The sequence below is a fragment of the Ctenocephalides felis genome, unplaced genomic scaffold (assembly GCF_003426905.1).
Source record: "Ctenocephalides felis isolate EL2017-DRISC unplaced genomic scaffold, ASM342690v1 CF-g0.4_SCAFFOLD_03572, whole genome shotgun sequence".
In the NCBI taxonomy this organism is placed as follows: domain Eukaryota; kingdom Metazoa; phylum Arthropoda; class Insecta; order Siphonaptera; family Pulicidae; genus Ctenocephalides; species Ctenocephalides felis.
Window position 1 is genome coordinate 40,586,227 of NW_020539726.1, and position 17,548 is coordinate 40,603,774.

Genomic DNA, 17,548 nt, shown 5'->3' on the forward strand with positions numbered 1-17,548 from the left:
TTAACATAAAATTACATATAATGCAGAATGTAACAATATTAATTATGAACAGAATAAAAAAATAATGAGATATTTGAAAGAAAATAAAAAGGTTAACTTGTGCAGATGGAGACTATTTGATTAGGTGAAGTGTTGTGAATATCTATTTCATTATTAATTAAGTTAAAGTTAGAGGACATAAGTAAAATTGGCGAATTTAAGAGAGAATTAGATTTAAGGGTAGGATAATTGAAAAATAATTATGAACGCGTAGATAGTCTTGGAACATTAAAAGATAGCTGATTAAGAATAAGAGGACAGTCTATAGAATTATTGCAAAGCTTAAATAAGAACATAATTGTACAGATAAATCGACGTGAGGCAAGAGAAGGAATACCAAATTCGTTTAGTAAAGTGTTGTGGTCAAAGCCACGTTCAGGGTAAATTTTATATGTTTGATAATAAAGGTATTTCAGAAATTTTCGCTGAACCTTCTCTATCGCATCAGAGTTGTTGATATGATGAGGATACCAAATAATCGAACCATATTCTAATTTTGAACGTGCAATAGAATAGTACATGCAAAGAAGTGCATTGTTAGAATTGAATTGTTTACAATTTCTCAGTATCAAACCTAAAGATTTGTGTGCTGTATTACAAATATCAGTTAATATGATCTGTGAAAAACAAACCAGAATCAAATAGAACACCTAAATCGGAAATTTTATTACATCTATCAATGCTGGTGTTATAAATTTTATAATCAAAAAGTATTGAAACGCGCTTATGTGTAAAACTAAGAATCTTGCACTTTGATATATTTAAATGTAATTTGTTATAGTCACACCAAGAGTGGAAAGAGGTCAAGTTGAGACTGTAATAATAAGCAGTCATCAATAGAATTTATTTTGAGATATAGTTTCAGATCATCTGCAAATAATAAATGTGGACAGCTAATAATATCAGATATGTCATTAATAAAAATAATAAATAGTAATGGACCAAGAATGGATCCCTGAGGAACACCTGAACTGATATTTTCAATGTTGCTCAAGAATCCATTAAGATAAACAAACTGTTTGCGATTATGAAGATAACTCTTGAAAAAGTGAATAAGTGAAGAATTAAGACCAATCTTAGATAATTTAGTAAGAAGAATGTTATGATCAATTTTGTCAAAAGCTTTACTGAAATCAGTGTAAATAACGTCAACTTGTCTATTAGTGTCAAGATTCTCAGCTATATATTGTTTAATACAAATTAAATTTGTTATCGTAGAACGGGCAGGCATGAATGTTGTTGATTAATAGAAATTAAAGTTCTAACAGAAGGAATTAGTTCTCTATAAATAATTTTTTCAAATACCTTAGCAAAGTTTGATAATAATGATATCGGCCTGTAATTAGTAATGTTTATGATTATGAATTAGAAAGAAAATATCTGCTGTTATCTTCTGGACTTCAGACTAAGGATAATAAATTTCAATTGTGTCAAGATGTATTTGTAATTTACCAACAATAAAAATAATTTTTACTAAACAATAGTAAAATAAAATGTACCCATGTTTGTCTTATATATATATATTAATTCTATAAACTTAAACTTAAACATTTGAATTGAATTTCTTTCAAATTCTCATCATATGATAAAAGAAATCTTAGGAGTCTTCTTGTTCACCAAGAAATGGAGCAATAAGCAGGCTTATAGTATTATTTGAAGTGTGATTTTTTTTACAACTTCTTTGTACAGTTTTACAAAAATAGATAAATACCTGTTGCATAAACTTTTCCATCAGCAGTAACTGCGATTAGAGATTGCTCGCCTCCAACAAGTTGGACTGGACGTAAACTGGATAAGGCTTCGCAAGTTGCTGGTGTTAAAACCTAACATAAATAATATATATGATATATATATATATATATATATATATATATATATATATATATATATATATATATATACAGTGCCGGTCCTGCCTTGCATGCGATGCATGTAAAAAATGCAGGCGCAAGCCTTAGGGGGCGCCAAAACGAGTTTCGGAAACTAAATTTATAATATAATATTTATATTTTTTTATATAAAATCTAGAATTATTTATTTAAAATCTAGAATACTTAATAAATTATAATAAATAATTTAACTTAGCTAGGGATACGGAGACACAAAAAGTATATTTATTTTGCAATGTGATATCAGTAGAAACAATTAACCGATTAATAATTCTGCAAATTAGTAAATAACAGCTCTGTTTATTGCTTAATCTACTTATTCAATTTTTTCTTTGTTTTAAGTTACCGTGGAATCTAAAAAGAAATTATCTAGTGTTCAATCCCATTATTGACGAAAAATTGCGAGCTGATTTAGTTGAATCGGAACTTGTTAAAAATTATAAACAAATTATAAAAAATGTAGAGTCAGTGCTTAGAAAATGACTTGTTTATTCCGAGAAATTGAATTGTAACTTTTGTTTTGGTTGCAAATGTTTCTCATCTGATGAACTTTGAATGTTCAGACGTGCGTGGTTAGGGTTATGGAAATGGAGCAAATACGAAAAATGAAAGCAAAATTTACTTTGTAACAAAAATCTTAAGGCTTGTTTTATACCTAGTGGTGTCCATACTCTGAATTTAATAATTATTAACTATACAGAAATAATACATATCAAATATAATAAGTTTTTTTTTCAATATTGTTCAAGAAATGTGTAATTTCTTTGCATTTTTTTACTGATTTTTGAACAATACTTCCAAAATACGTTAAAAATTTAACTTTAAAACAACATGCTGATACTCTGAATATGACGGCTCTTACGATATCAATAAGTTGAAGTTTATGACGCAATTTTGGATATTGTAAATGATGAAAAATTAAATTAAATTAAAATTTAAAAAATCCAACATGAAATACGAGTGTTATGTTTGAAAATTAAATGCTAGTTTTTTTTTAAATACTAATATTGCACATACGTTAAAAATAATTGAAAATTTCAAAATATTTGATTATAATCAACCCCGAATCGCCTCGATTTTCTAAATAAATTTAAAATCAATATATTTTATACGTTTTTAGATTATATCTAATTTTTTGTTCACTAAATCCAGAATAATTAAAAATTAATTTATTTATTTCACTTAATTTTTTTGTTAAATTAAAGTTATAGAACTTAAGAAATGCATTTCAGAAATAGTATTTATTATTTTGATATAAAGATCTTTATATCAAAATAATAAATACTATTTGACAACCTAATATTTATACCCTTCTAGATTATATCAAATTTTTTGTGCACTAAATCCAGAATAATTAAAAATTATTTTTTAAAAAATATTTGAATATTTATATAATTTTAATGATAAACTGTTAAAACGGTGAAAATTAATAGGGGGAGGGCGCTAAAAAAAGTTGCATGCGGGCGCTAAGGACCCCAGGACCGGCCCTGTATATATATATATATATATATATATATATATGTATATATTATTACCTTGGCTCCTTCAACTCCTCCCAATTGACCCCTTTGATTATGACCCCAGCCGTAAATTGTACCAGCACCGCTCCAAGACAACGTCCAATCGTCAGGTCGCCTAAAATTAGCAAAATTATATAAAAACAAAAGTTCCAATTGGGATTAATTGAGTTCGTTTACCTATTCAGCCATTGTAACAGTTGTTCATCATGCTGAGGCTTGAACAACTTATGATCTTCGTGAGACAAAAGAGTGTCCTCGTCTGCAAATTCCATTGAGGGATACATCGATGCCAGACTGTGTCTTACGTCCATGCAAAAGGCTGCAGGTAATGGTGTTCTGGAAAAAAAAATATTGATATAAAATGAAATTTCTAGTGGTGACTAGATATATTGATTATTGTACAAAAATTTGGTCAATAAAGTCTTAAAAAGTTATATTTTTGAAGTAAAACTTCTTTAGGCGCGACTCGGGTGTAAATCCGTACAAATGCAACAAAAATGCGTTACGGCAGATAAGATAAGATAAGAGTCGAGTGCCAATGATTCGTCATTCGCTCTCGATGATATCATTTCAATACGAGTCGATTGTGATTAGTCGTCGTGTCACGTGGATAGAGATCTGTCGTTGTATGCGTAACGCCATCAACGTTGTACGCGTACCGATATCAACAAGGAAATCGCCATAGATAAATAAACATTTTAAAGTTACATCGTAGTACAAATCTTGATTTAATGAAAAATGCCCGAATCAAAAAAATATTTTACCCTGTTCCTTGAAAATAATAAAACAAATTAAACATTTGTGCCGTGTACTAAACGTAAGTTTATTGATTAGAAATTATTTCTATATTATTCGTAGTTTCTATAAATCTTTGAAGTTATTAAAATGAAAAATATTTTTTAGACAAGACAAATATTACAGCTGTTCAAAGAATGAGATTATATCGCCAGCGAAAGGTTCATTTCTAAATGCTAATTACAGTGACAAACCGATCACGCCGTTTTAAAAGTATGACTTTAATTACATTATTGTTTTTAAATATTATACATATTTTTAATGCTATTATAAATATATAATTTATAATTAATCATTATATAAATGTGTATAATGGTTGACACTAATAAATGTGTGCATCACGAGTAGTTACCATATTACTGATGAACATTATTCAAAATTGTTATATGATGTATTTATTTTTACTTAAATGCCATCTTGTAAAGTAGCAAATAAGTTTTACTTCAATCGCGTGCGAACCTTACGCGCACTCTATATATATACATTTTTTTATGCAATATGGAATTAAATTTCTTCACTAATATATTAACCTGTGTATGAGTGAATTAGCAACTCTGGCAGCCGAGCAATATCTTCTGAACCAAGTCCATTTGTAACCATTATCGATCAGGACTTTATCGAGCTCTATGCCACAAGCCAAACCAATAAGAACCTGAAAATCAAATTAAAATTATAAGTAAATCATATTTTTACAAATAACTAGCAAATCCGACGAACTCCGTTTCGCCACCAGATGGTTTCGTGAGAAAGATGAAGAAATTTTTTGTTTGAAAAGGAAAAATTTGATTTTATTACACAACAGTAATGAATTTATTTCGATTACAAAAATAAAGTGTTTGTTAGTTGAACTTCTCTAAGTAAATGAAAGTGAATCCGCAAATTATCCGTCTCATTGAAGTGCACTTTGGTAAACCACATTTTTTGTTTTTTGGTCTGACGTCGTTAACACAAACAAAGCGGATGGTTTTCCAACTCGTGAACAGGCAACGTATAACTGCCCATGTGAAAAACAATGATTTTCTAAATAATCTATTTGAAATTTATCTCGCAAACACTAAGCGTTTGGCCTTGTGACTTGTTATTGCGAACGCAAAGCGATCTGGAAATTGCAATCGTTTGAAGTCAAACGGAAGACCAGTCGGAATCATTGGTATGTCACCAAATTTCCAGCAATTTTTGATTGAATGGTGAAATTTAGTGCATGTACATCATTATTCTTTGCGGCAAGAATTGCTCGTTGACTTGACCAAGCATAATTCTGATAATTCTCACTAATGTCATTAGTCAAATTTTTAATTACGGTGCGTGAAGTTCCAGCAATTTGCATTAAGGCGCGATGCCATGCACCACTAATTTTCTTAGCTATAAACCTTGCGGAGCCCGAGACCATTCCAACGAATGCAAAATTGTCGAAATCGGTTCGTCCGTTCTGGAGTTATATCGTCAGGAAGGAAAACCCAACTTATTTTTATATACTCGTATATGTAGATAAAAACCACAATAGCAACTAAAAATTCTCAATAATCTAACTTAAAGTGATAAATATTGACGCAACATTCGACACACAGGATGTCGCCTATAGGCGACACTCGTACACACAGGTCGCCAAGCAAAAAAAAAAATTAAATAATCCAACATTTATCAATATTTATCAAAATGATCCGCTAAAACTCGAAAACGGCTAAACCGATTTGGCCAGTCTTAGTTATGAAAAATTCGTGCCAACCCAGAGATGGTCGGAAAGATGAGATATTATTTCAAAATCGCGTAGAAACTTTACATTTTTAATTTGAATTTTTTTGTAGAAGCGTAATTTGAATAAAACGATGAACGGTGACTAATACGTCAAATGTCAAACGTTTTTGACAGATGATGTTCAATTACGTTTAATAGGATGTTTACGTGAATATTATTTAATTATGATTCGTAGTTTCGTTCGTAGTTTTATTTATACACAAAATGTTATTAAACGGATCGCAAGTGTTACTGGAAACTCAAAATATCAACTTTTTTGAAATGTTAATATGAAAATGTACTTTTTGGCATATTTTTCTCAAAGATGGTGCTCGGAAAGATCCCATTTGTATAATTATATTCTCACTGGTATTTATAAAACATTTTCTAGATTATATTATTTTTTATTTATGTTATTTCAATTCAGAACCTAAATTTGGTATCGATCAAAGGGACATTTTGTCGAATAACATTTTCCCAGTTATAATTTCCCATAATTTATCGAAGAATAGATAGTAATATATGAAGGTCCAGGGTTTAAAAGATTCACCACCGAAGTGTCAAAAACCAGTAAAGTTAAGCATTGTTTAACAACAATATTTGAAAGTAGAGCGAAAAAGATGTATCACCAGTTATAATCTTGATTCTCATGACTTTGCTATCGGGAGATAAACACTAATTTTTGAAAATCCATAATAAAAGTATTTTCTTCCGTTGGTAGTTTTTTAGCATTAGTAAAAAATGTAAATATTTTGTAAAATTACTTTAAAATTAAAATAAGACATTAAAACTGTTTGCCACATGACCGTTCCAAGTTAACCCGTCCATCGGGTAAAAAGGTCTAGATAACAAATTTTTGAAAGACGGCAAAAAAGCACATTTCTACAATGATGAAGTAGCTGGCTGTTTTACTGAACGTAGTCAGATAATTGTTCGTTTGAAATGTGTTATTTGTTGTGATATAATTGGTTTGATTTCATAATATAACTAGCAAACCCGGCGAACTCCGTTTCACCACCAGATGGATTTCTTTTTATGTAGCATTTCGTTTGGTGATTAAAAGATGAAGAAAAAAATTGCCTGCTGTTGAAATTGAATAAAAATTTGCACAATACACGTGATTTGATTTGATGGTTTCGAATTAAAATGTTAGGAAACGAATAACTTATTTTTTTTTACTTTTTTGCACAATTTCACAGTGAACACAATGCAGGTTTGTCACATGAAATTAACTGAGCAGAGAACAATGAGTAGCATTCAAACAAAAAATATTAGTTTGTAGTACATGCTAAGTATTAGAGATGACTGTATGTGAAAAAGCCCGAGACCTTTCCAACGAATGCAAAATCGTCGAAATCGGTTCATGCGTTCTGGAGTTATATCATCAGGAAGAAAAACCCGGCTTATTTTTATATAATAGATTAATATTTGCTCAAAGTCAAATTGGACCTTTGTGTCTCGCCCTGCTCTACATATATACTTTTTATTAAATTTACTTTGATTCATCGAATGTTACTTGAAACTTTTCAAAAAGCAGGTCAAAGAAGAAATACTTAATTCATTTTCTATCTATCCTCGCAGAAATTTGAAAATTTTTTATAAGCTCAGTAGTATCATTTACAATTATACACAAAATCCAGAATCCAGAAGAATCTGAAAAGCTTAAAACGTAATCAATAAGTCGAAATAGCAAAAAAGACTTGGAATGAATTATACCATGTTTTCTATAGAAAGTGTACAAAACTTCCAGTTTGATTGTATTGACAAAATATAGACAAACTAATTATGTTTATTGTTTTTATAATATCTCATTGTATAGAGAGCATTCAAACAACACATCCTTATGCACTTAAAGTATTAATATTTTTGATTCTCCAGAAATTGTTTAGAATATACCTTACTTAGCAAAACAACGTTTGCCGGGTCAGCTAGTCAACGATAAATTTGAATACATAATATATATATAATATATATATATATATATATATATATATTTATACTAGCTGACCCGGCATATATATATATATATATATATATATATATATATTGATTGATATTGTTTGTTTCAACTTTGAAACATTATATGATACGGTTTTTCAGCCACAAGTTGAAAAAATAAAACCAGAACGTAAATATAAATATTTTTAATACGTTTCGAGCTATTCTGCTAGCTCATCATTCAGCTAAAAAACAAACAGAGTAATAAAACAAAGTAACAATATATATATACACCTAAGTCTGTTTTTACACGGAGATTGGTTCCAGAAGAAACCGTGTAAAAAAAAACGTGTAAAAAAAGACATTGATCTTATACAAAAATGGGTGATTTGTCCTACTCTCTGAAACCTATTAAAATTAGTGAAAAACAAGAATTTTCAAAAACAAGAATTCATGTTTATTTTAATAATAATTCCCCTAAATTAGTGCTATTCACATTTGCTTTGACCAGTAAAAATTGTTTGTACGCGCTAAAGGGGAATTCACTCAAATCTTTAAGCTAGTCTTCGCAAACTATCGATACTATCGATGGTTTCAGACTTTTTTCTTTCATAAATACTTTTTTGTGATATGAACGTACTTCGCAAAAATTAAATTTGACAAAAAAAAATTAAGTACATAAAATTTCAAATCGTGCTAAATGGAATAAAATCGTGTAAAAAAATTAAAAATGTTCAATTTTCAAACAGTGTTATATCAAAACCGTGTACAAAAAGACCGTGTAAAAACAGACTTAGGTGTATATATATATATATATATATATATATATATATATATTATATATATGCCATATGTCATTTATCCATACCTGGAAGAATTCCGAATGCATCAAATGCACTCCTCCTCTGACCAAGGGCTCCTCGTACTCAAATTGTCTCCTCAATAGTTCAGGAAGCACCCTCATCAAAGGCGGCAGAGGATCCTGCGGAGGCGGCGGCGGAGGTCTGCCGCCCTGCTGAGTCGATTGAGACTCCTGCGCCTTGTGCAGGGCCTGCAGATGAAGCGGCAGTGGCACCAGCACCCTGTGCAGGACTCTCATCGCCCATATGCGCTGAGCAGACGCTAAGGGGGTAATAGATAGAATGAAATCGATATGTTTATTTAAAATAAATGTATAAATAAATATAAAAAATAGTTGTGTTACATCTCTATGAGTATCTCCTTCATCAATTTTTATTAGCTTACTAGCAAACCCGACGAACTTCGTTTCGCCACCAGATGGTTTCGTGAGAAAGATGAATATTTTTTTGTTTGTTTTATGTTTGAAAAGGAAAAATTTGATTTTATTATACAACAGCAATGAATTTATTTCGATTACAAAAATGAAGTGTTTTTTAGTTGAACTTCTCTAAGTAAATGAAAGTGAATCTTTGGTAAACCACAATTTTTGTTTTTTGGTCTGACGTTAACACAAACAAAGCGGATGGTTTTCCAACTCGTGAACAGGCAACGTATAACTGCCCATGTGAAAAACAATGATTTTCTAAATAATCTATTTGAAATTTATCCCGCAAACACTAAGCGATTGGCCTTGCGACTTGTTGTTGCGAACGCAAGGCGCACTGGAAATTGCAATCGTTTGAAGTCAAACGGAAGACCAGTGGGAATCATTAGTATGTCACCAAATGGCCAGAAATTTTTGATTTAATGGTGAAATTCAGTGCGTGTACATCATTATTCTTTGCGGCAAGAATTGCATGTTGACTTAACCAAGCATAATTCTGATAATTCTCGATGCCATGCACCACTAATTTTCTTAGCTATAAACCTTGCTGAGCTTTGCGAGACCTTTCCAACAAATGCAAAATTGTCGAAATCGGTTCGTGCGTTCTGGAGTTATTTCGTCAGGAAGGAAAACCCGACTTATTTTTATATATATAGAAGATTAAGGGGACATTCTAGTATAGAGCGATGAACTTTAGGTCATTTTTAAAGTGTCGTAAAAGAAAGCAATGCATGTTTTTACGATCCATTTTTACCACTTGTTGATTAATATTATTAAAATACAATACAAATATTAAAAAAAAAGTTGGAAATTAAAGAAACTGGCATCTGGCGAAGTGGGAGGTCTCAAAAAATTGGCACCTCAGTCTTGACATGATTTCAGTCCTCCTTTAAAAAGATTAACATTTTTGAAAGAAAATTTACTCTGAAAAAATAGATTTTTGAGAAACTATAAATTTCTGACAAAAATTTACTTTTTTTGAAAAAAAAAAAGAATTTTTGAAGAAAAATTTATTTTGAAATATTTTGGAAATTCAAAACATTTTTTCAAAGCGATCGTACTGCTTTAACTGCATAAAGACGAAATATCGAAGCGCGTAAGCGCCGCGTTGCCGTCTAATGGATAAACATTGGTACGGAACCCATAGGAATGTAAACAAAATTTATACTTATTGTTAAAATCTCTATAAAATATCTGATAATTTGATGTGCATATGTCTAATGATCATTTTTGACCGCCAGGCATTTCTTTTTAACTTTTTTTACTAGATCTCCGAAACCGCTAGACCTGCCGTCATGAAAATTTTATCAGTTCTTCATCTTGTTAATAAAAGTAAAATGTTTTTTGAATGTATTCAAATCGAAGGCTCCGTTCTCCTAAAAACTGAGTTACTATTTTTGGCACTTTTTGCCCCGCATCTCCGGAACGGCTAGACCTACCTTTGCCAAAAACTAATCAGCACGTCTCCTTATCAACACGAATCGAATGTTTTTTGAATTATTCAAATCGCTTCATCCGTGTTCCCGAAATCGTCGACGAAAATTTGTATCCGCACACACAAACATACACGCACACACACACACACACACACACGCATACATCCATTTTTTCTAAGGTATGCCAAAATGTTCAGAAAGTTTTAAAACGTCAAGATATATAAAAATTAATTAAGTTAATTAATAAAGTTAATTATTAATCTACAATGATGTCGCAATCGCCCGAACACAAATTGACGACTGTTTGAAAAAAAAGTGTCTTTTTTGCTGTTTTTTTAAGCTTCTCGAATTTTTTAAATATAGTAAAAATTTGAATTTGGGAATAATGCTAGTTCGGGCTACAGATAGGTCTATAAATAAGACTCTCCGAATATTCCAAGTGAATCGGTCGAGTAGAACTCGAGAAATCGTGTCAACAGTACTGAAAAAGTCTGTTCTTTTGCGTAAAGTTTTTTGCTGCCAAAATCATAAAATGATATGTTATACTTCTTTTATTTAATCTGCCATTCCTGCTTCAGGCATCGGACCTTCTTCTAGTTCAAAAAAACTAATTTCTGCATTTCTCTCTTCCAATGGAGCAGTTATATAACCTCCTTTAAAGAGTTGGATGTACGTATTTCAGATCATTCAATCCGGGCATTGTCTCGTCTTACAACAAATGAATGAGTTTCTGGCCCAATTTGCATTACCATAAGGGTCATCATTTTTAAAATTGGAAAGAAACCTTCTTTGAATATGCAAACAGCAATGAATGTTGCTATTTCAATTACCCGAGATCGGAAATGAATATGTTCAGCGCGAAAATCCAAATCAACGAGTTTATAGATTCATTATTGTTCTGAGTTTCTGATCCTATATATCGAATTAATAATTCATCTGAAGATAAACTGTCTTAAATTGGTCTAATGACTTCCTAATGCTTTTTGTCCGATTAGACTCTGCCAAACCAGTTTGGAGACCGAGTCAGTGAAATGCCTATATCTCCGAAAATAATTCAAATTTTCAAAAACCTTCTCGTTCCCATATTCTTAGATAGTTAAACTTTGAAAATATGAAATAAAAGAAATCGATTTCTACACTAGAATACCCCCTTAAATTCCTTAAGGGGGGCGATACATGTAATCGCCTTAATTTTTACCATTTTTTGAGGACTTTTTAAACTGGGAAGGAATGATTGAATCTTTTTGAACTTTTTTAGGGTTATTTATTATATATTAAAATACACAAAAAAAAATTTTTTTTAATTTTTTTTTTTAAATGGCTGCCGTAAAAATAAATCTGCCAAGACCCTCTCGGAAAACGCCATCAATTTGCGGGCGTTCTCACTTTTCGTACGGTGATCTGAATTTAAAAAAATTAGTTTGTACGTGTTCATGAAACATATATCTTCTAGTTAAACCAAAATAAAATTAAAAAAGTCACAAAATCGTAAATTGGCACACCTTAGAAAAAAAAGTTCGATTTTTCACCTTTTTTTCAATGGTTTTTTTTGGTAAAAGGGTTAATTTTTGAAAATTTTTTTGGAATTTTTGAGGTTTAACTAGAAGCTATTACTGTAAAGTAGATGTGTGCAAAATTTCATTGGAATCGGTTGAGAACTTTTTGAGTTATCCCGCCCGCAAATTTAAAAAATGTCGTTTTGAGAAAAACGCGTTTAAAGTTTTGACACAGAAACAGATAAGAGTACAATAGCACTCAAGCGTCGAGTTGAGGCGTGGCACTTAAATGAGTTTTTATTGTATAAATAATGATAATTTTGTTTTGAAAATTTACAGGCATATTTTTGAGATGTTATTGTAACGATTTATGAAAAAAAAAAATCGATTTTTTTTTTCTTGTTACATGTAACGCCCCCCTTAATAAATCTAGTACTCTTGAACAAGAAATTGTATAAAGTACTCACGTAGTGCATGTATTTGAACGCAAGCTGTCAAAGCATTCACCAGCCTGGCAAATAAGGCTCCAGCTGGTATCCTGACTAAGCGAGATTCCAAAAGACACATCACCAACTCCATGGAAGGTCTGGACAATACAGATCTGTCTGAACTAAACTCCTGGAATAATGAATAAACCAACGTTAATACTTACTAACAGTTGACACTATCTAGCTAAATATATAATATCGATTTACTTGTGATATCCCAGGCATGATGGCATAAGCAGTAAACTTCCAGCCCCATCCGTTCACCGAACTATCACTGATAAACTTCCAACTCAATTCGTCACCTAAAATAAAATATATTTAAAAAATTATGTACTTGTCCTTAAGTACAAGTCCATAAAATCCATGATATAAATTATAACGTACACATAAATTATTAATTTTATTACACTTAAAAAAACTTGTTATACACTTAAAACAAGAAACTTTATAAATTACCTAAATAACTGATAGAACTAGCTGTAAGTGGAATTCTGTCTTAAGGCAATTGAGGCATCGTGCCTTAAGGCAAATTGCTGGTACTTCCCGTACCAAAAATTATTATTGTTTTAAAAACGATTAACATTTTTGAAAAAAAATTACTTCGAAAAAATAAGATTTTTGAGAAACTATAAATTGGACAAAAAATTACTTTTTTTTGGAAAAAAAATTTTTTAAAAAAATTATTTTAAAAAAAAAATTATTTTTTTTCAAAAAAGATGTTTTCTTTATTTTGACATATTTTGGGAGATCTGAACTATTTTTCAAAGCAATCGTACTGCATTAACTGCATAGAGACAAAATATAAAGCGCGTAAGCGCCGCGTACAAGGAATGTAAACAAAATTTATACTTATTGTTAAAATCTCTATAAAATATCTGATAATTTGATGTGCCTATGTCTAATGATCATTTTTGACCGCCAAATGGCTCATTTTTTTTTACTTTTTTCGATAGATCTCCGAAACCGCTAGATCTGCCCTCATGAAAATTTGACCAATTCTTCATCTTGTCAATACAAGTAAAATGTTTTTTGAATTATTCAAATCGGACGCTCCGTTCTATTAAAAACTGAGTTACCGTTTTCGACACTTCTTGCCTCGTATCTTCGGAACGGCTAGACCTGCCTTTGCCAAAAACTAATCAGCACGTCTCCTTATCAATACGATTCGAATGTTTTTTGAATTATCCAAATCGCTTCATTCGTGTTCCCGAAATCGTCGACGAAAATTTGTATCCGCACATACATACACACACGTACATACATACACACACACATACACACACACACACACACACACCACACACATACATCCATTTTTTCTAAGGTATTATATTGATAAGGCTATATATTGATAAGGAGACGTGCTGATTAGTTTTTGGCAAAGGCAGGTCTAGCCGTTCCGGAGATACAAGCATACCTGGCAAGAAGTGTCGAAAACGGTAACTCAGTTTTTAAGAGAACGGAGCGTCCGATTTTAATAATTCAAAAAACATTTTACTTGTATTGACAAGATAAAGAATTGATCAAATTTTCATAAAGGCAGGTCTAGCGGTTTCGGAGATCTAACGAAAAAAGTAAAAAAAATGCCATTCGGTGGTCAAAAATGATCATTAGACATATGCACATCAAATTTTCAGATATTTTATAGAGATTTTAACAATAAGTATAAATTTTGTTTATTTTCCTATGGGTTCCGTATCAATGTTTACCCGTTAGACAGCGACGCCGCGCTTACGCGCTTTATATTTTGTCTCTATGCAGTTAAAGCAGTACGATTGCTTTGAAAAACAAGTTCAAAAAAAAGTAATTTTTTGTCCAATTTATAGTTTCTCAAAAATCTTATTTTTTCGAAGTAAATTTTTTTCAAAAATGTTAATCGTTTTTTAAAAAAATAATAATTTTTGGTACGGGAAGTACCAGCAATTTGCCTTAAGGCACGATGCCCTAATTGCCTTAAGACAGAATTCCACTTACAGCTAGTTCTTTTTATTACCTGGTACTCTGATCTCCCTGGACCAATAAGCCCAGTCCCTTCCACTTCGTGTCGCCACAACTCTTCCCCTACAATCGAGTATTGTTAATGGATCATTTCGTTTCTCAGTTGAGCACCTTCTATCAAACTCTAATCGTATGGCAACTGCTCCTGGCATCTTCACATGACCTTTGGAAAAAGAAATAGTTTAAATAGAAATCAAAATAATAATTAAAATTTTAGTTTATTACCTGTAAGTGTTATGTCATCAATATAAGGATGACTTGTTTCTTGAACAACTGGAGCAGGACTTCTGTGGAAGTTTTGGTAATTAGTAGCAGTGTCTTCTAGTTCAGTGATGCAGGTTTCGATCAACATATCAGCAATGGAAGGATTAGATGTTCCGAGGGCTGAAAAAATCACATAAAACTAGTTGGTATTGGTATTTTGCCTTGAGACAAGTTACATGAACTTCCCAATTTGTGTGAATAATTGACTTAATCAATAAAAAATAAATTAATTTATGAGTAGTTAAAAGTATTCGAAGTGGATTTATTACACATTATTGAAAGTCGAACACGTCAACTGGGTCGGAGTATTTTTTTAAAAGCAAATTTTCAAAAATCAATAATTTTTATAATTGAGCCAGTTTTTTGTAGGACTTTAATTGTTGAGTATGTTCATTAAGACCACGTACTCTATCGTTATTCCAAGCAAATCTAGATCCGCAATGATATATGCTTCCCCTATTTGGTGTATGACAAAAAAACACAATATTAAAAAACTACAATCAGTACAAAATGTTTCATTAAGATTTGTTATAGGTCAAGCAAGGAATCCAATAAATATGCATTATATTAGCACAAAATTCTTACGCGATTCCACTAATGTACCATTAGTGAAAGATTTTATAACTATTATCTCTGAAAGATTTTATACTAATTGTTTATTTAACTTAATTCCTAATATATGTAATATTGGATCCAATGACAATACATATTGGTACAATAAGTACAAGCTACCATCATCGATAAAAAGATAATCAAGTATAAAATATGGCAAAGATCAAATTACTCCTGAACTATTCCTACAGCATATGTTATTAGTCTTTTGACTATTTTCCATTCATATAAGTAATATGTATTATTTTAATATTATTATTGTAGATATGGTTTTTAGTGATTATTTTTACCATGATTAGAAATTTATTTATAAGTAAATTTACTTTTTCATTAGTCAGCATTAAATATAAGATTATGTATTTATGTCTTAGGATAGTTATGCATGATTATATAAATTGTATAAAAATATGTATGTATAAACTAATATAAATGAAATAAATAAATTTTTAAAAACAAAAAAAAAACAAGTAAATCGTCTAATTTTAATTTTAATAAACATCATAAAAACTACTCATTTTCTCAAACTATGATAAATTTTTAAAATTAAACTACCTGTCGTAAGGCCGTAATATTTCAGTAAGTTCTTTAAGACCATGATATATATATCACCAAAAAAAGATCCATAAAAATCGGCTTAATTTTTTTTTGCAACAGTTAATTACAAGAAAACGGCTCGGTAGATTTTCACCTAAAACTAATCAGTATCATTCCCAACTAATATCTTTCGAACAGTTTTTGATTTTTTAAAATCGATTCGGTAGGATGAGCTAAAATGTGGACGAAAAGTTTAACACTTTTTTACAAATGACAAAGAAACGGTTTGGCAGATCGTCGCACAAAACTGACAAATGATAGTCCTCATCGAGATACATCAAATGGCTTTTAAATTTCTGAAATCGGTTCAGGCGTTTTTGAGAAAACGTCGATGAAAGGTCTAGTTTTGAGAAATGCCAGAAAACAATACCAATTTTTGCAAACTTTGACGAATTTTCACCCTAAACGAGTTGCCGTAGGGCCGTAATATTTTAGTATGATCTAGAAGACTATGGTATCTAACGTCAAAAAAATAATAAAATTCGACGAATTTTTTTTTTAACACCTTATTACAAGAAAACGGCCCGGCGGATCTCTACCAAAAACTATAAAGCACGATGCCCAACCAATATCTTTCAAACGGTTTTTGAATTTTCAAAATCGATTCAGAATTGCGGGCTAAAACGTTAGACGAACAATTTTTCACGTTTCTGCGATTTATAAAGAAACGGCTTGGCCGATCGTCGCACAAAACTGGCAAACAATAGTACTCATCGAGATACATCGAATGGCTTTTAAATTTCTGAAATCGGTCCAGCCGTTTTTCCAAATTTGGTCTCATTCGATTCGGAATGACATTGAAACGTCCAGAAAAAACATAAAATTAGCGAATCGAATTTTTTGATGAAAATATAAACTTCTCCTTCGGGAAGTTAATAAATTAGCAAGTAATTCCTTGGTTGGATTAGTTCATTATAATTATTACCTATTAACACATTAGCAATAGTTTCCTTAGCCCCGTCAGCCTGCACCCTGTCCAAAGCTGCCAATTTTAGCAAATCAACCAAAAGTCTTGCATCGGCTTCTGTTAGTGTACTGGTAAGTTCATCCAAACAACGATCCATAGTTGCAGAGTTACGTCTGGTGCCTTCGGCACCATCACCACCTTGGTGTGCTGACGTAGAATTCGAATCTTGTCCTGGTGCTGCTGAGCTAATGCTATCAGACGTTGTTCTCATGTCTGGTGCTTCGCCAACAATCTAGATAATAGAAATATGTGATTGTCGTATAAATTTATGAGTGGTGTTTATATTTATCTTACCTCTTCGTTTGTAGTCATGGTATTAACCAGCACGGACATAGCAGCACTATTAGCCCTCGCAGAGGCTCTCAAACTGGCAGCAGAATTCAGCATAACTCCTCCTGCTCCTGCAAGAGACCCCATCATCTCTCTAGGACCAGCCGAGGAAGTCAAGGAAAGTGACCGAGACAAAGTCATGGAACTACCCGAAGTCATCATG

General features: G+C 31.3%; 1 protein-coding gene across 1 annotated transcript in view; it reads right to left on the reverse strand.

Annotated features, from left to right (window-relative positions):
- LOC113388485 (probable E3 ubiquitin-protein ligase HERC2) overlaps positions 1–17,544 on the reverse strand; it is a 30,171-nt gene extending 12,627 nt beyond the window's left edge. Inside the window, exons 1-11 of the mRNA XM_026625860.1 lie at positions 17,350–17,544; positions 17,014–17,287; positions 14,844–15,002; positions 14,614–14,781; positions 12,828–12,922; positions 12,600–12,750; positions 8,784–9,037; positions 4,774–4,895; positions 3,626–3,784; positions 3,464–3,563; positions 1,751–1,862 (exon numbers count right to left, since the gene is read on the reverse strand). Coding sequence (XP_026481645.1) covers positions 1,751–1,862; positions 3,464–3,563; positions 3,626–3,784; positions 4,774–4,895; positions 8,784–9,037; positions 12,600–12,750; positions 12,828–12,922; positions 14,614–14,781; positions 14,844–15,002; positions 17,014–17,287; positions 17,350–17,544 — 1,789 coding nt within the window. The remainder of the gene's footprint in view (positions 1–1,750; positions 1,863–3,463; positions 3,564–3,625; positions 3,785–4,773; positions 4,896–8,783; positions 9,038–12,599; positions 12,751–12,827; positions 12,923–14,613; positions 14,782–14,843; positions 15,003–17,013; positions 17,288–17,349) is intronic.
- Positions 17,545–17,548: the final 4 nt, after the last annotated feature.